Raw genomic sequence first — 17,639 nt, forward strand, 5'->3', positions numbered from 1 at the left:
ATCTCTAGGCCAGACCAGATGGGGTGTGTGTTTAGATATGACTCACGGGACATGACTGCAATCTACATACCCATTGAAATAAGCTTTCCTTTTTTCAGTACTCACTGCCAAACAGACTGACATCACGTTTCTACTAGTTTAATTTGACAATACCTTTAAATAGCAAGTTGTTGCTTTTATGCAAGTTCTGCAAATTGTTCTGTGCTATTTTTTACTATAAAGAAATGTAAATGTAAAAAAATCCTGAAGTGTTTATACCAATTATTTTCAGGGAAATTGCCTTGAAAAACTGTCTACAAACACATTACCTTAAATTTTAATTCATTCAAAAGTATTTTTTGAATGTTAGTTCTATGAACAAAAGCATTTATAACTGACATTATGCAAAAGTTGCTTATGAACTAAATAAGTCAGTCATCTTATTCTGTAAAGTTTTTTCCAAAAATAAAAGCGACGTTGAAGCTTAATCTGTATATGACATTCTTTCAGAATGTTTTACTTCCCTTAACTCATTTAATTCTCTCACCAACTCCATGAGATAAATTGTGTTATCATCCTCATGTACAGATGAGAGAAAGGAGTCAACAAGTTTAAGTAGCTTATCCAAAGTAATATATTTCAAATGTGGAAGGCTTAGTATAAACCTAGATTAAATCCTGCAATCAAACTGTTAAACACAGAAAATAACAAAGAACTGGATATTTTAAAATAATGATTTGGCCTGTTTTATTTCATTCACTCATTCATTAAAATAGTTATTCTGTGTGGGTCATGTGCAGGTGCTGTACTATGCGATGGGGATAAACTGGTAGATAAGACAGAACCCTTCTCTGCTCTCTCTTAGCCAGTGAAGAATAGTAGACAGAGGTACAGAGTGCTGAGAGAATGTAATGAATTTCCTTCTGACCTGGTCCTAGCATTTAAGAAAGGCTTCTTAGAGATGGTGACGTGACACCTGTGGTGTTTATTACTCAGGTGAGAGAGACCAAATAAAGTTGGAGCTGGATGATTAGCCATGAATGGTGCATTAGAGAGAAATGAGGCTGAAGACAGAAGAATGTGTGCACAGGGAAGGATTTTGTTTGACACAGTAAAGATCTAGGGCTTCATTCATAGTACAAAGGCTGAGGGATGGGTTGGGGGGCCAACTTGGGCTGTACTGAATGGGAAGTTGTATGTATTCATGCATATACACATTGCATTATACTTCTTGAAAATGAGCCATATTGTTTTATGTTCATCCACATCTCTTAATGGTGTCTTATTTTTTCTCCCCCCCCACCCCGGGGAACCATTTTTTTAAAATTTAATTTATTTTTTTTAATGGCATCTTGAAGTAGTATCTGCTGTATTAACATTCCTTCACTAAGTCATATGTAGACCAGAAATTTGACAGTATTTTTGAGCCAATATGAGTTCAAGCAATCTCCTTTTATCTTCCACTCTAGATCTATCCATTCATCCACCCATCCTTCCACTCATTTATTCATCCAGTTAATAAATAATGGTACAATTATTCCAAAGTTGCACAAATCCCATATTCAGGAGTTTTGATCTTATTATTTCTATTTTTCTCATTCCTTGTGGTAGTGTAGCAGTTAAGAGGTTGGACTTTTGAGACAATATATCTGGATTCAAATCCTGGCTCTTCCATAAAAAGTGTAGTACCTTGGAGAAGGTAATGTAACCTCTCTTAGTTTCCTCAAGGTAACACTAGGGATAATAATACCCATCACATGATATTAAAAAGTTTCAAATTAATACTTGATGTTAGGCCTAAGAACAGAGTTTGAATAAGTGTATATACATATTTATAAAAGATATATATGCATAGGTATAAAACCAAAGCAGCTACCAAATTAACATACAGTTTCAATTCAGATGTTGTTTGCATAAGAGTCAAACATTCAGCAATCAAAGATGCTTTGCCTCTTCAGCAATAACTAGGGATAAATACCAAGGTGAATTAAAAAGAAAAAAGATGTCAGCAATAAAAAAACCTGTCACATTAAAAGAGATGCCTGCTCATTGCAACTCTAGTGAGTTGTTCTCCCCACTCTCATTCATTCTCTGGTGGAACTAGGGTGAGGGGGAGTGATTCTCTGTGTTTCTGTTCCCATATGTGGATCACTATATACCTATTACATTGCAAATACAACTAACTCTTTGCTTTTGGGATTTATGTATATGACCTTGCTTATTCTATTAGCACTTTAAATACATTTTAAAGTTCTATCTTCCTAAAAGAATAAAGACAACAGATAATGTGAGTTGACCTGAAGCCTCCTTTCACTATACTTTTTCCTTTTTATATGAGGTACGATATTTGGCTTAACTGGAAATGCTGTGTTTTTCCACTTACAAACTCTTCAAAACCAAGAACCATGCCTTACTCATTTTTATTTTCCCTACACTGCTTAGTCTAATAACTTAGTTTAGGAAGTTCCACATATTTATTGACAAAAATTACATAGTCTTCAGAAATAGATGGCTCAGTGGTTTGGGCCACTGCCTTGGGCTCGGGTCATGATCTCGGGGTCCTGGGATCGAGTCCCGCATCGGGCTCTCTGCTCGGCGGGGAGCCTGCTTCCCTCTCACTCTCTCTGCTTGCCTCTCTGCCTACTTGTGATCTCTCTCTGTCAAATAAATAAATAAAATCTTTAAAAAAATAATTTTTAAAATAATTAAAAATTAAGTTTTATTACATCAGTGAAACCCATATGTGTTAGTTTTTCCTTTTTGTTTTCATTTCTATTTTTTTCTCACCCAGATCTGCAAATATTTGTGAATTATTGATAAAGTGCTAGGTTGAAGTAATTGTGTAAAAGTAGGCACGTATAGATCTGTTAGTATACTACTTAGCTTTATCTATAATGTCTCAAAAATACATTTTCAAAAGTAACAAACACAACATTTTCAGCAGCATGTATTTCCCATGAGTTCATGGGCAAATCTTGCCCATTGAGGTAGTTCACCACTGCCACAGTTTTATCTCCCTTCTTGAGTACTTCTCCATCTCTGGGAAGAATTCTTTACTTTCATGCTCTTCCTTGGTTGTCCAAAGTCTCCCACCTGTCCCAGGCCTCAGCCTACTGAAGTCAATCAGACTTCGGAATAACCCATTTCTCTCTGCTTACTTACATTTACTGTTTTAAATTGTTTAAATCATGACTATTTCTTATTGAAAACTGGGACGAAACAAAGGTTAGAGGTAGAATAAGAAAAAAGAAATAACTATAACAATGTTAGACACATCACTGTCACCATTTTGACATGTTGTCATTTGTTTATTTTCTATTTGTTTTAATATTGGTAAGTTCATATTGTATAACAAAGTTTTATTTTTCTTTTGTGTCTAATTTTATAGCATTTGTAGCTTATTTTGTTATTTAAAATATCAACTTAAATTTTATCCTCAGCTTTGCTTAACATTTTATCATGGAACATATTCCTCTTGATTTTAATTTACATATGCTAAGGTGATTGTGTGAGTTGTCGTTACTTCCCCTTCCTTGAGAAATAAGTTGCTATTGCCCAATACAAAATGCTATAGGATAATCCCTTGTTTCCCTCCATTTATGCTGTCCAGTGTAACCTCTTAGATTCAAGTGCATAGTGAAAAGCTCTGGGATGGTTATCACGTTCCATTTCAATCTATTTTTCCCTCCAGCATTAAAAATTCTTCTTCTTCTTCCTTTTTTATTTTTTTTTTAGCTTTATATATAGTAGTTTTACTATTTGGAAAGGTAGGTTCTTCATCATTGTGTTTCTTCTTCTCAATATACCTAGTTTCCAATCCAACATTTTTCAGATGAAATTTAAAGAACATTTATTTTTACTGTTTTGTATTTATATGAAAAATTTCAGACCATTTCCATTTGTTTTTATTGTGGTGAAAAACACTTACCATAAAATTTACTATGCAAACCATTTTAAGTGTGCAGTACAAAAGTGTTAACTATATGCATATTGTTGTGCCATAGACATTCTGTCTACCACGTTTTTGTTTCTTTCCCCATTGTCAAGTCCTCTAAGTGAAAAAAATGTACCCTGTGATCAGTGTCCTTGCTCAGATTCAGCTTGTTCTCCCTGTGAAGCCTCTACAGATTTTGCAAACTGCCTTGGTATCTCACCTGCTTTGGTAAAAACAGAGATGGAGCCACATGCAAAATCAGAATCCTGTAACTGAACTGACTGAGCAGCTATCCATTTTCCTTCTCAATTAAAGAGATACTCTAGATAGGAAGATGATGGCAATCTCACACAATGCTCATGTGGATACTTTTCCCTCACAGACTGTAGGAGTAGAGGACAGTTCAGAGCATTCACACAAGAATCTCGAAAGAAACGGTCTACTCAATACAGCTATCCTGATGAGAAAGATAAGGACTTAAGTGATCTACTCAGTAGGTATGTACAGAAATATCTAATTTCTTTGGGCTATTTCCATAGATTTACTTCAAATATGCAGTCTGAGGGTTTTTATAGAAACTATGGCTGACTCATTTACATGTAGGATAAATTATACAATGATGAGCAAATAAGTTTTGTGATAAATATGGGTTCCTTTTCACTCTGGAACATCATATCCAGGTCATGCTCAGCAATAAATATTTCTCAATAAAGTATAGAACATTGCACATCATAAATGTTATTTATGATTCCTTAAATCACATTATGGATATTGCTGTTTTTAAAATTCTTTTTGAAAATAGGAAACAGCATATTGTTTGTAAGGAAAGTAATAATATTTATCAAGTTAAGTTGATTTTAATTCATGTATAGTGTATAGCAAGGAAGGTTTCATTTGTGACCCAAATGGGATATTTTGAACCCTTAGAAAATTGAGAAATGTCAATCTTATTCCTTTGAAATCTGTTAGGACTTCTCCTGTGACACTTATATACAAACTTCATATGTAGTTACTTCTTCACAAAGTTCCTCCACACAATTGTCTTGGAAGTTTCTGAAAAGAGAAACAATGACTTGAGTGTGGGTATATACAGAACCTCCTTTTCACTGAGTAAATATTCAATAGATGCTTGTATAATTAAATTACCAAAAACAAAAATAAAAACATTGTAATTCACAGCCCCATAGGAGGGATACTTTTGAAAACACTTTGTTACCACACGGTAGTAACTTGTCATTCATTGCAGCCTCCTAAGTATTGTCATTCAGTCAAATTCAAAATATATTTTTGGAGTTCCTGCTGTCAATCACAACTGAGAATTTGTGATGTATGTAGAAGTGAACAAGACATGATTTTGTAAGATTTATGGTCCAGGAGAGAAAGTGCGTCATATGGGCCACCCATATGATGGGTGAAGGCTCTGGCACAGGTTCACACCCTGTTTCCACTACTTCATGGCCACAGGTTATGTAAAATTTCAGTCTCAGTTTCCTCAGCTGCAAAATGGGCATAATCATACCCACCTTGTGCGATTATTATATTGGGAATATATATATGTATATGTAAATCACCTAATGGTGGTGTGGGATGTAGTATTATAGGCGTTCCACAAAAGACAGAATAGCAAATGCCGTTATAGTGCTGACTGTATGCCAAACATTCTTTTAAATGCTATGTAAATATTAACTCTCTGTACAGAAGCGTTCATATAATACTGATGTGAAATCCAATTAGGATGCTGTGTAGTTCAGAACAAGATATAGATAATTATTTTGGGCTTTTAGCCTATGCAGAGGTGAGATGCTGAGAAAAAAAAAACTAAGATTTTGACGAAGATTTAGGGCTTCTAGTCTGGAAAAACAGTGAGCAAAATCATGGGGGCAAAGAAAAGTTAGGTGTGTTCGGAGAGTGGTAAGGCTTGGCATGTCTAAACAACCTGGTGTGTTTGATACTTAGGGATGAAGAGCATCCTGGAAGAATATTCTATAAAAGAAGATTGAGGCAGAGAGAGAAAGGCCTTAAATTCTAGGCTAAGGAAACTAAATCTGTTCCATGTGTTACTGGAGCTCCTTCCTGGAAGGTAGACTTGGCCAGGAGCCATAGCTCCAGTCAGAACCATTTTTAAGTAATTCAAGTGGCAGAAAGCAGTCCCATGGCCCTTTTTAATTTAGCATTTCATTTGGTTTGTAATCCACTCTACTATGTGAAATGTTTCACTAGAGTGAAATTGGAAATAGATGTTGGGTGACACATTTATAGGCTATTTCTCTTTTACTTATAAGATGGTAATAGAGATCTGACTCTTCCAGTCAAATCCAAAGGTATGTGGCATGGACAAAACACTCACTACCTGCCTTCTGCCATGCCCTACAGCCATATCCCGTCCTTCCAAAAACATTCATTTCACTTGTTTTGGGGTAATAATTAATGTATAGTATTATCTGAACTCTTTAAGATTATGGTACCTTATGGACATTCTGCTTACCTGTAGCGTTAGTCGCTCAGCTACAGATTGTTTAATATCAGTTTTAGTCTCCTGCCAATCTCATCAAATTTTACTCAAACATGTACCTCACAATCGAGAATTCCATTTATAATTAATATGATAATAAAAAGATAATACCAACTTTGTTTTGTTTTCTAACTATACACACTTCAGTAATTCTTTGTAGATAGTTTTGTCATGCTCAAGACTTGTTTAGACCAAAAAAGGCCAAATCCTCTCACTCAGTGTGTGCAGATCACTCAGGCTATGATTTTACTTTTGCTTTTCTCTGCACATTCATCTTTCTTGCATTTACTCTCTTTTGGTCAAAGTTGATCCATTTTTCAATACACTATTCATGAGTTAACATCAGTTTAACTTGATAAGTATTATTCTTTTCTTACAAATTCTATGCTGAGTTTTATGTTTTTATTAAGAATTTACAATATAGAAATATCCATACTGTCCATCTTTTTCTTCCATTCTTCTCCCTCCTTCCCTGTTGCTATCCTCAATAATCTCCCTAGCTGGTATCCTTGTCTCTCTTCTCTCTTTCCACACTATCTAAAACACTAATATGATCAGGCTAAAATGTCTGTGTAGTGGTTAAGAAAGGACTTTTAAATTTTGTTTTTTAAAAATCCTGATTTGCATTCAGCTGTGCAATTTAGTAACTATACCATGTGGACATATTAACAACTAAGTCATAGTATTCTCATCTGAAAGACAAGGCTGCTTCAAGTGTCTCTTGGCACTGCTGGGTGCACTGAGTGAGGTGATGTGGCCTCTAGGGCAGAGCAATCAGAATTGCATGGTCCCTGAAATGAATGAAGAACTATGGTCTGCTTTCTTTAGCTTCCCTGACTTATTCCACCCTCCCACCCCCACCCCAGGCAGGAGTCATTACCTTTTTATTTGTGTTCCTCATACAAATGTTGTATTTCCTCCTTGTTCATCAATCAGTCTTTTCTGAGAGAATGTTAGCAGCCTACTTACTGGAAAGCACACTCACATATATCTTAGCATAATGCTTGTTACATAACCAACACCCAACACATACTTGTTCAATTATGAGCACCATCTGATTGTATAATCTGGTCCTACTGGTATTACTCAATCCTTATGTTCCTATACTCAGTACTTTAAATCTTGGTTATAACTTTATACAATCATCCAGACTTCCTTGTGGTTAAATCTCCTTTAATTTGACAATGATGATTTATAGGAGAGAGCACCATGAAAACAAAAGTGTTAAATAATCTTTATTAAAATTATCTGTGGTTACTAGTATCATCCATATCAATACTTGTACACTTGAATTTATTTGGACATAACACCATAGTTAAAAGCTGGTTTGTGGTGATTCATGGTGCCTCTAATTCACAGCGTCTCATGGGACATAGAGCTGATCTAGTGACTGAGTAATTGGCATTGGCAAACTTCTTTTCTTTTTCAGTGTTACCTTTTCCTAAATTCCCTCTCTGATGTAAGCTCTGTAAGATGTCTTTGGCTTCGGAATTGTTTTATAACCTCGTAGGATCTACTGTGTCTGGCAAGCCATTTTCTTACTGAACAGTAGAAGACATATATTGAGCAGAACAAAGCAGAACAATTTTGAAAGTTACAATGGTTTCTTCACAAGGAAGAACTTTAAACAAAATTTGGGAAAAAAGGAAAAACTTGGACATGAATAGCATGTCAACTTAATCAAATCTATATAAAATATTTTTAACAATATATTATAATCATGGATGGAACTTTCATTTCAACTTCCCAAACTCATTATTTACCTTTGCCTTTTGAGAACTTCAGTTAAGCTCTAGGAATCATATTTTAAATTCGGCCCAAGACTTTTTATTTCCTTTTATTAGTGACAATATGGTGCTATTTTGCATCTGGGTTAAGATTAGATTTTTGTCAGACTAGTATTCTTATCTTAATTTAGTTCTTGCCATGAATTTATAATAGAGCAAGGAACGTTCCCACCTGGGTGCTATATAATATATAACATTTAATTTGTCACTGCTCTTTCACTGTGAAGTGAAATGAACAAATTTTAGCAAAAGACATAATTTGAGATCTAAATAATATGTCAAATAGATATGTAATACTACGTGGCATTCCCTTTATTTCCTAAGAAATACTTCCTTATCATTTTGAGTAAACTATGTGGAACAGATGTGACTCTCTGGATTATTTTCTTATGTGTCATTTAATTTTAATTTCTAATTCTAGTCACACAAAGCAGCAGTCACAATGCCCTGTACACTCCAATGCCTGAGGAATATTTGTTGATTTTTTTTTATCATGTGACTTCCATTTTTCAGCATTTTTTTTTGCTTCTATTATAAACAGGCAACAAGATCACTTGTACATTGATGAAGATGGTAGAGACGTGACATTTCTGCCAAAAGCAAAGTTTGCCCAAGATTTCAGCAATTTTGCAGTGGAAACTCAAAAAACTATCAAAGCTCTCAGAGAACAGGTTTGTTTTTCCCCCTAAGCAACATGTCCTTATCGTAGAGATTGAAATAACTAGATTAAAAAAAATCTGTCCAATGGCTCTGTAAATATATAGCACAATACCCATTTCCTTGTAATAGTTGAATTCAGGGAAGGAGCACTTGGGTAAAACCCATTTCTTTTCTACCAAATACCAATTTCTTCAATACATAGGGTCCAGTGATGGAGCTCTCTGCTCAGTGAGTTTCTGAGTTCCTGCTCAATGCCTTTCTGAATAGTTGTGTTTGGGTGCTCTTTTTATCTCTGTGGATGTAGATAATTTGTAACAGGCTAACACATACTTTTCTTAGATTTTTTTGTTTTTGTTTTTGAAATGGAATCCAAACAGGCCTCTGAGGGATTACTGCTTTGTCTGGTTTTCCATTTCTGAAAAAGCTATTGTTAAAAATGAAATTTCCACACTCCTCTGCACTTTTGTTTATTTTCTCAGTTGTTCTGGCTCATGGTTTATTTAATTTTTTCTAAAATTTGGGAATGAGTCAATGAGAGATTTGACTTATATTAGAAATGGCACTTAGATGGTTTTATTCAGAAATGGAAGTCTGATCTCTTTCAAGGCATAGTGCTGACTATGAAGCATAATTTTTGCTTCCTACCATCAGAGGCCTTGAGGCAGAAAGCACTGTAGGGGTGTGAGAATAACCCAGGGCCTGCTGCCAGGAAGTTCTGCCTTTAAAGTTTTCTGAGCTGGGCGATTTATTTAACCATTCAGAGTAAGTATCCTCTGGACTTTCAGGAATGTCGTAAGGATGGCAGAGGCACTTTGTGAATAGTTACCTCCTTAACATATTATTTTGCTTTTGAATATAAACATTATCTTGTATAGAAATGCAAGATTACCTGCTTGCTGCATGTGTCACCCTTAGGGTCTGGCTGCAGCATGGTTTGCATCAGTGTGCTATCCATCAGTACCCTTCCTTATGACCAGAACCACCACTTGTCCAATCAGTTGTCCAATCTGAGTCTGAACATGAATCTCAAAGATGTGAAGCATTGTTCCTAGAGGGTTATTCTTGAAGGTTAAGATTATTCCCTCTTGGAATGGTTAGGGTGATCTAGGACTTTGGGACCCCACTGAATATAGGGACCTCTATTTTATTTGCTTGAGCTCATGTGTCATAGAAGAGGTAAGTTATACTGGCAAGAGAAAGTCCTCAGCCCTGGGCTGCAGATGGTGGGCCTTGTTACCTTAAATATTAATCCTTTTATCTATATAGCAAATTATTTTTCTTGAACTTATTTTATGGATTTACAGACACAGGTAGAATTCATAAATAACACTGTAGTCCAATTTTATCTGCATGTTGGTGGTGATATTTCATCTTTGATATATGCTGTAATAGTGATTAGATGCATTCCAGATACCCCAAGTCTGTAGTAGTTGGTCCTCCAAATGTCCAATAACAGTGCAAGGTAATATGTATCTCTAAATGTATCAAGAAAAAGTGTTTTTCCATGTTAATTTGTTCTATCTCTTCAATTTTATTGTAAATATCTTAATAGCGGGGGCTGTTTCACTGCTGGATCCTCAGTGCCTGACACACAGTACTTGTTTAAAAACAACCAGTGGTTGTTGTTGTTTTTGTTGCTGTTTGTTTGTTTTTTGTTAAGATTTTATTTATTTGCCAGAGAGAGAAAGAGAAAGAGAGGAGAAAGAGGGAGAGCTGCAGGCAGAGAGAGAAGCAGGCTCCCCAATGAACAAGGAGTCCAGTGTGGGACTGGATCCCACGATCCTAGGATCATGATCTGAGCCAAAGGCAGATGCTTAACTGACTGAGCCATCCAGGCATCCTGGTTTCCTTTTTGAACTCAAAAAGTTCTGAATCTATCAGGAATATAAAGTATATGTTAGGACCAGACAAAGATGGAAGAGGCAGTTACGAGGTCCTGAGTGCTCCTACAGAATTCAGGTTTCCCTGGGACACACGGGATATGCTGATGGGAAGAGGTACAGTGGGCACAGAACTTTGTGCACACTTAATGAAACCCGACAAAATCTTGACAGATAAAAATTGAAGGAATAAATAAATATGACATAATACAAGCATTGGGGAATATTGACTCAAGTCAGAAGCCAACCAGGTCATGTAAAGTAGATTGAAAAAAGAAAAAAAAAAAAAACATTGAGAATGGAAAACACATAAATTGAGCATCTACCACTACATCTGTGAACAGAACAAGAAGCACTCGGAGGTGGACAGGATGATGAAGACAGATGTTCTGAAGACAGAGCATATTTTCAGATATAACAAGCACTTAGGATTTGTGAAATTAACATTTGTTATTAATTTGTCATTTTCCTGAGTTTTAATGGTCCGTGTTAATGTGAAATGTATCCTCTTAGCTAAAGAAGGACACTTCTAAATGGGCAGTGTGTTCAGCTTCGTGGCTTTTCTGTAGCTTATCAACATGAATGCAACTCATTCATAAATAAATTAAAAAAAACTAAAACTAAACCCTTTACTTTATGAAAAATGAGCATCTAGATAAAGTCATGTGTATTTCTCATGGTAAAATTAAAGACAATGAAGAAGTAGATTAAACAGGATATAGAGGTACTCGTCAAGTAGGAGATTATTGTTATTCTTGAGACCATCCTTTGTCTATGACACAAGATTCCAACCTTCAGTTATCAGCCATGGTTTTCTACCTTTACTTTCTAACCCTAGGTGCATTATGTCTACAGGGCTGTGAAATAATGCCAGTCTTGACATTTTCCACTCTTGCTTATTTACATTTATTAGGTGACTTTGGAATGTCTAGAAAAGATATTAATTAATGTTGGCCCTTTAACCATGATAGAATCAAAGTAATGGAGGTGGTCTGCAAATTCCATGGTGTTATAAGTATTTTGTAATCAGTGGGTTATAGTAAATTATATTTGTTCATTAAATATGATTCTGATCGGGGCGCCTGGGTGGCTCAGTGGATTAAGCCGCTGCCTTCGGCTCAGGTCATGATCTCAGGGTCCTGGGATCGAGCCCCTCATCGGGCCCTCTGCTCTGCAGGGAACCTGCTTCCTCCTCTCTCTGCCTGCCTCTCTGCCTACTTGTGATCTCTCTCTCTCTGTCAAATAAATTAAAAAAAAAATCTTAAAAAAATTAAAAAAAAATTTAAAAAAAATATGATTCTGATCATTGTAGACATAACTAGAGCTAGAGCTATAACTACACTCAGAACATTTAATTATTTCAATTTGTGATAGTGCTGAATTTACATGGCTGTAAAGGGTGTCTGTCTACTGCAGGGGAGAGGTAGTATATAATGAACAATGAGATAATATATAAGAGTTTATACCTTTAATTAAAATTAAACTCTTAGTGAGGTTTTCAAATTGTTTGATGTCACAGTAAGTGCTTTATACAGAATAATTGAAACTCTGGGAGAAGTTCTTAGATCCCTGGTATCCTTTTGAATGAATATAGAGTAAAATAAGATATATATTCAGACTCAAACCATCAGATTTTTAAAGAGAAATCTAGGCCATTCAAATTAGCTTTAAATCATTTACTTCAAGTTCTATTCAAGCTAAATAAGACATACACATTTGCATTTAATTTAATAGTTGAAATTAACAAAATAAGCATATACTTTTTTGTATAAATGTCAAGATCATAATAAAATTGAATTATAGTCTTCATATGGTATATGCTTTTTTCCATGGCCCTTTGGTATAGTGGATATATTTTCTCTTTTTAAGGAGCCTATTATACAGGTATTTATTATTGTATGGTTGAGGTTTATGGTGTTTATACCTCTGTCATTATGTTATTAGCCAGAACTAGAATTTACTTAAATTATCATAAGCTAGGAATTTATCTTGCAAGTATATCATTCGTTTATAGAAAATAAAATGTTCTGTACATTTTGATGCAATTTCTAGAGCTGCAATATAGTGAAAAATGGAGTCTATCTGTTTTGTTAAATGGACCTAAATATTTATAGTTATATAATCATGACAGGCAATTTTTTTTCTGTCATTCTTCAGATAATGTGTCATACATGATCAGATCTCAGAACTTAGGACACAATTTAAAAAAGTGCCTAATTTTGAGTATTGATGAATGGTACAGAGGAGATACACGGAAATCACTAAATAACTTGCATGTACTTACTTAACATCATTTGGAATACCACATTAATATTATGAGACTTTAGAGGGAATTTTCTTTTTTGATATTTTATTATTTCTTAATATGAAATAATTTTCAATTAAAAAAATTTTCAATAAATGAAACACTAAAATTCAATTTAAAATGCAAGCTTATTTTATTCCCCAAGGAAATGTGTAAGTCAGTTTTTGATGAAAATAACAGAAGCCCCTCTGTAATTCCAAGTAGGATGGGTTTGGATACAAAAAGTCATAGGTTTTCACAACCATTGGAAGAGAGGAATAGAGGTCATAGAAATAGGTTCTGGAAGCTATTTGGTTCACAGGAGCTCATATGTAAGCCACAGTGAGTCTGAGCAATTTCGCAGGAGCCTGAAGCTCAGCCTATGTACCTGTTATCAATTGTGCTTGAGAATAATACTGATTTTCTTTCCAGTCTTACATGAGTGCCTCTCATTGGTAGACTAATCCAGAACATAATGGGAAAAAAAGTTAGGGTGTAGTTGTCAAGGTTTCTCCTCTGAGATCTATGTAAAAAGGTGCAGTTTATAATAATTTAATGATAGCTAATCGATGACTCATACTTAGGTAAGATCATGTATTTCATTGTAACTTGGTAAATTTGCTGGGTGTTGGGAAGATGGAATATGAAGCTAGACAAAATTCTTGTTCTGAATTCAGATTACTTAAAACAAACAAGCAAACAAACAGACATGAAGAGAGATAAAGAGAGCAATAGACTGCCCACTATAATTTATTAATCCAAAGCAGATTCTTTCATGAGTTTAAAGGGGACAACAGTAATAATAATTAAGCTAGTGTGGGGGGGCATAAATTAGAACTGTTCCAGAAAATCCAGCTTCACCACTTTATAGAACAAGTATATGAGGATGAGTGAAAGAAAAGAATCAAAGATACTCCAGAGGCCTTCTTTTAATTAAAGGACAGGTAATGTTATTACTAATATAACAACCACAGAAAGTGAAACAATTAAAGCTAAAGGAAGTTTTGACATATATAAGGAATAGAAAGATGTCAAGTATGGCTGGAAAATAGGTAATCAAGAATCACATGATATGAGTCTGAGGGGTAGAAACTGTCTAAATAAGAAGGTCTATAAAGGATTCTCCTGAATTCCAAGTCTCCGAGGAACAGGAAAGATGCTTTGCATTTGAATTTAGATAATTTGATCTGGTTTCAGCAGGAGAACTGATAAAGGAATACAAAAGTGACTGCAGTGTTATGCCGTGTTCCGGAAGTGAGGAGATGTTGGCTTAGGATGTACTAATGATCTTAGGGGAAAAAAAAAGACAAGCTGTGGAGAGATAATTGTTAAGTAGAATGGTCAGGGCTTGGTGACTGAATGTATTATAGCAACTCCATTTTGATGTGGAGAAACTCCTGCCCAAGGTGAGGTTTGGACAAAGGAAGATTTATTACTCACACAGCTGGAAAGATGTCAGGGATATTCATGCATGGAAGACAAAGTGAAGACACAGTAAGAAGTTGGCCATCTACATGCCAAGGAGAAAGTCCTCAGAAGAATCTAACTCGGCCAGCACTTTGATCTTGAACTTCCAGCTTCTATAACTGTAAGAAGATAAAATGCTGTTAAGCCACCTGATCTGTGGTACTTCATTATTGCAGCCCTAGCAAACCAGTCCAGACTTTGGTACCAAGTAGTGGGATGTTGCTGTAACAAATACCTAACAGTGTGAAAAAGTCTTCAGAACTGGGTAATGAATAGAGGGTGTTTAGAGTTTTGAGGTGCCCATTAGAGAAAGTCTAGATGGTATTGGAGAGATTTTTGGCAGAGATATGATAGAAGTACTTCTGATAAGATTTCAGATGGAAATAAGGAACATGTTATTAGACATTGAAGGAAAAGATGATCTGTGTTATGAGGGGCAAAGAACTTGAGTGAATTATGTCTAGTGTTTTGTAGTACACAGAACCTGTGAGTGATGACTTTGGAAATTTAGCTGAGGAGATTTCTAAGCAAAGTGTTCAGAGTGTATTCTGATTTAACCTTGCTGCTTATGACAAAATGTAAGAGGAGGAAGAGAAATTGTGAAAAGAAATATTAAGCAAAAAACAACCAGAATGTGAGGATTTTAGAAAATTTTCAGCCTGTCCTAGGTATATACCTATGAGAAATGAAAACAGACCCACATGTGAGTTGCTATATTAATATTCACCGTAGTGTTATTCAAAATAGCCAAAAAGTGGTGACCACACAAATATTTATCAATTGATGAAACAAAATGTGGTTTAATGCAATGGGACATTGTTTGGATGTAGAAAGGAATCAAGTATAGATACATGCTACAACATGGGGGAGCCTTAAAAACATTATACTAGATGAAACAGACCTCTCATGGAACTTGACTGCTAATGCATATAGGGTTTCTTTTTGAGGTGATGCAATGTTACAAAATTTGATTGTAATGATGGTTGTACAACTTTGTGAATATACTAAAAACATTTAAAGGAGAGTTTTATAGATTCTTTGGTTTTTTCAACATAGACAACTGCGTCATCGGCGAATAAAGGCAATTTTGTATCTTACGTCCATCTATGTACCACTTACTTATTTTTTATTGTCTTATAGCATTAGTTAGGACTAAAAATTTGAATAAGACTGAGAAACGAAAAGTTCCCAGTCTTATGTGGGAAGCACCCTGCCTCTAATTATTAAATATGTTAGCTATATATGATTTTTGTAGTTTTTTTTAAACAACTTGTGGAAATTCTGTTTCTAGTTACTGAGTTTTTATCATGGGTGAGTGTTGGATTTTGTCACTTTTTTTTGTTATTGATATCATGAACATATGATTTCTTTTTTAACCTGTTGATATCATAGATTCCACTAATTGATTTTGAATGTTAAGCAAGTCTGGTATACCAGGAATAAATCACACTGGGTTATGGTATGTAGTTGTTGTTACACATTGTTAGATTAAATCCACTACTATCTACATCTACATGCATGAGAGGTATTATTCAGTAGTTTTCTTTTCTCATCATTTCTTAACCTGGTTTTGGCTTTAAGTGTTCTATTTACTTCTGTTTTCTAGAAGAGGTTGTGGAGTGTTGCTTTTATTTTTTCTCAAGGTGTAAAGCACCAGTGAAACCATCTGAGCCTTGTGATTTCTTTTTTGGAAGGTTTTTAAGTTACTGATTTAATTTTTTCATAGATACAAGGCTGTTCAGGATATCTCTTTCTTATGTGACTTTTGATAATTTGTGTCTTTAAAGGAATTGATCCATTCCATCTAAGTTATGAAATCTTTGGCCCAGAGTAGTTTATATTATTACTTTTTTGTCCTTCTGATGTTCATTGGGTTAGTAGTAATGATTTTATTTATAACGTTGGTAATTTGTGTATTTTCTATGTTTTCTTAGTTTCATTAGAGATTTATGAATATTACTGATTTCTTAAATAATTAGCTTTTTTTTCATTTTCTATTGTTTCCTAGTTTTCAGTTTTATAGATCTCTGTTACAACTTTCATGTGCTTTTTTCCCCATATTTTGGGCTTAATTTTCCTTATTTCTCTAGAAACTAGAGTTTACTGGAAACTAGAATTAGTTCATTCAAAACTAGAAAAATAAGAAACTAGTACAATTATAGCAATAAAATTAAAACTAAAATATGATGAAGGAAGGACATTATACATTTAGAGCAGAAATCAGTAAAATTGAATATAGAAAAACAAGAAGAAACCTCAATGAAAACAAAAGCTGATTTAAAAAAAAAACAACAACAGTAAGATTCATAAGTTCCTAATGACACTAACAAGGGTAAAAAGAGAGAACACACAAATTACCAATACTGATTTCATATCTTTATTCATTTACAATATATGGATTTAATTCCATGAATTTTTCTTTCGGCATTCTACTGCACCTACCAAATTTTGATGTTATACCTTCATTTTCATTTATTTAAAAGTATGCATTTCTTTTTTATTTCTCTTCCTTTGATCCATAGATCATTTGAATTGTTTCCTAATTCTCAAATATTTCTGTTATTGACTTTTAGTTTAATTCCACAGTAATCTAAAAGTGCACTTTGTATGGTATCTGTTCTTGTATCATTGTGGTTTTTTTTTTTTTGTTTTGTTTTGTGGTTTTTTTTTTTTAAAGATTTTATTTATTTATTTAACTAATAGAGATCACAAGTAGGCAGAGAGGCAGGCAGAGAGAGAGAGAGGGGGAAGCAGGCTCCCCGCAGAGCAGAGAGCCTGATATGGTGCTTGATCCCAGGACTCTGGGATCATGACCTGAGCTGAAGGCAGAGGCTTTAACCCACTGAGCCACCCAGATGCCCCTATTCTTGTATCATTGTTTAAGGTTGCGTTATGGTCCAGAATGTCCTAGATCTTGATGAATGTTTCCTGCTCTTTGAGACTCAGCTATGTTTCTGCTTCATAGATTTTAAATTTCCAGACCCAGACTATAGGAGCATCACTGTCTGGAAAATACTTCTCTTGTGGTAGAAGAAAAAGATTATTGTTGGGACTGGTGTTTAAAGATTTTCCCCGGGGCACCTGGGTGGTTCAGTGGATTAAAGCCTCTGCCTTCGGCTCAGGTCATGATCCCAGG

General features: G+C 34.8%; 1 protein-coding gene across 1 annotated transcript in view; it reads left to right on the forward strand.

The window, feature by feature from the left end:
- The window catches only part of PXDNL (peroxidasin like), a 521,054-nt gene that overhangs the window by 484,505 nt on the left and 18,910 nt on the right, over positions 1 to 17,639 (forward strand). The window contains exons 20-21 of the mRNA XM_045982128.1: positions 4,296 to 4,410; positions 8,754 to 8,883. Of these exons, the coding sequence (XP_045838084.1) occupies positions 4,296 to 4,410; positions 8,754 to 8,883 (245 nt within the window). The remainder of the gene's footprint in view (positions 1 to 4,295; positions 4,411 to 8,753; positions 8,884 to 17,639) is intronic.

This window comes from Meles meles, chromosome 1 (assembly GCF_922984935.1).
Source record: "Meles meles chromosome 1, mMelMel3.1 paternal haplotype, whole genome shotgun sequence".
NCBI lineage: Eukaryota > Metazoa > Chordata > Mammalia > Carnivora > Mustelidae > Meles > Meles meles.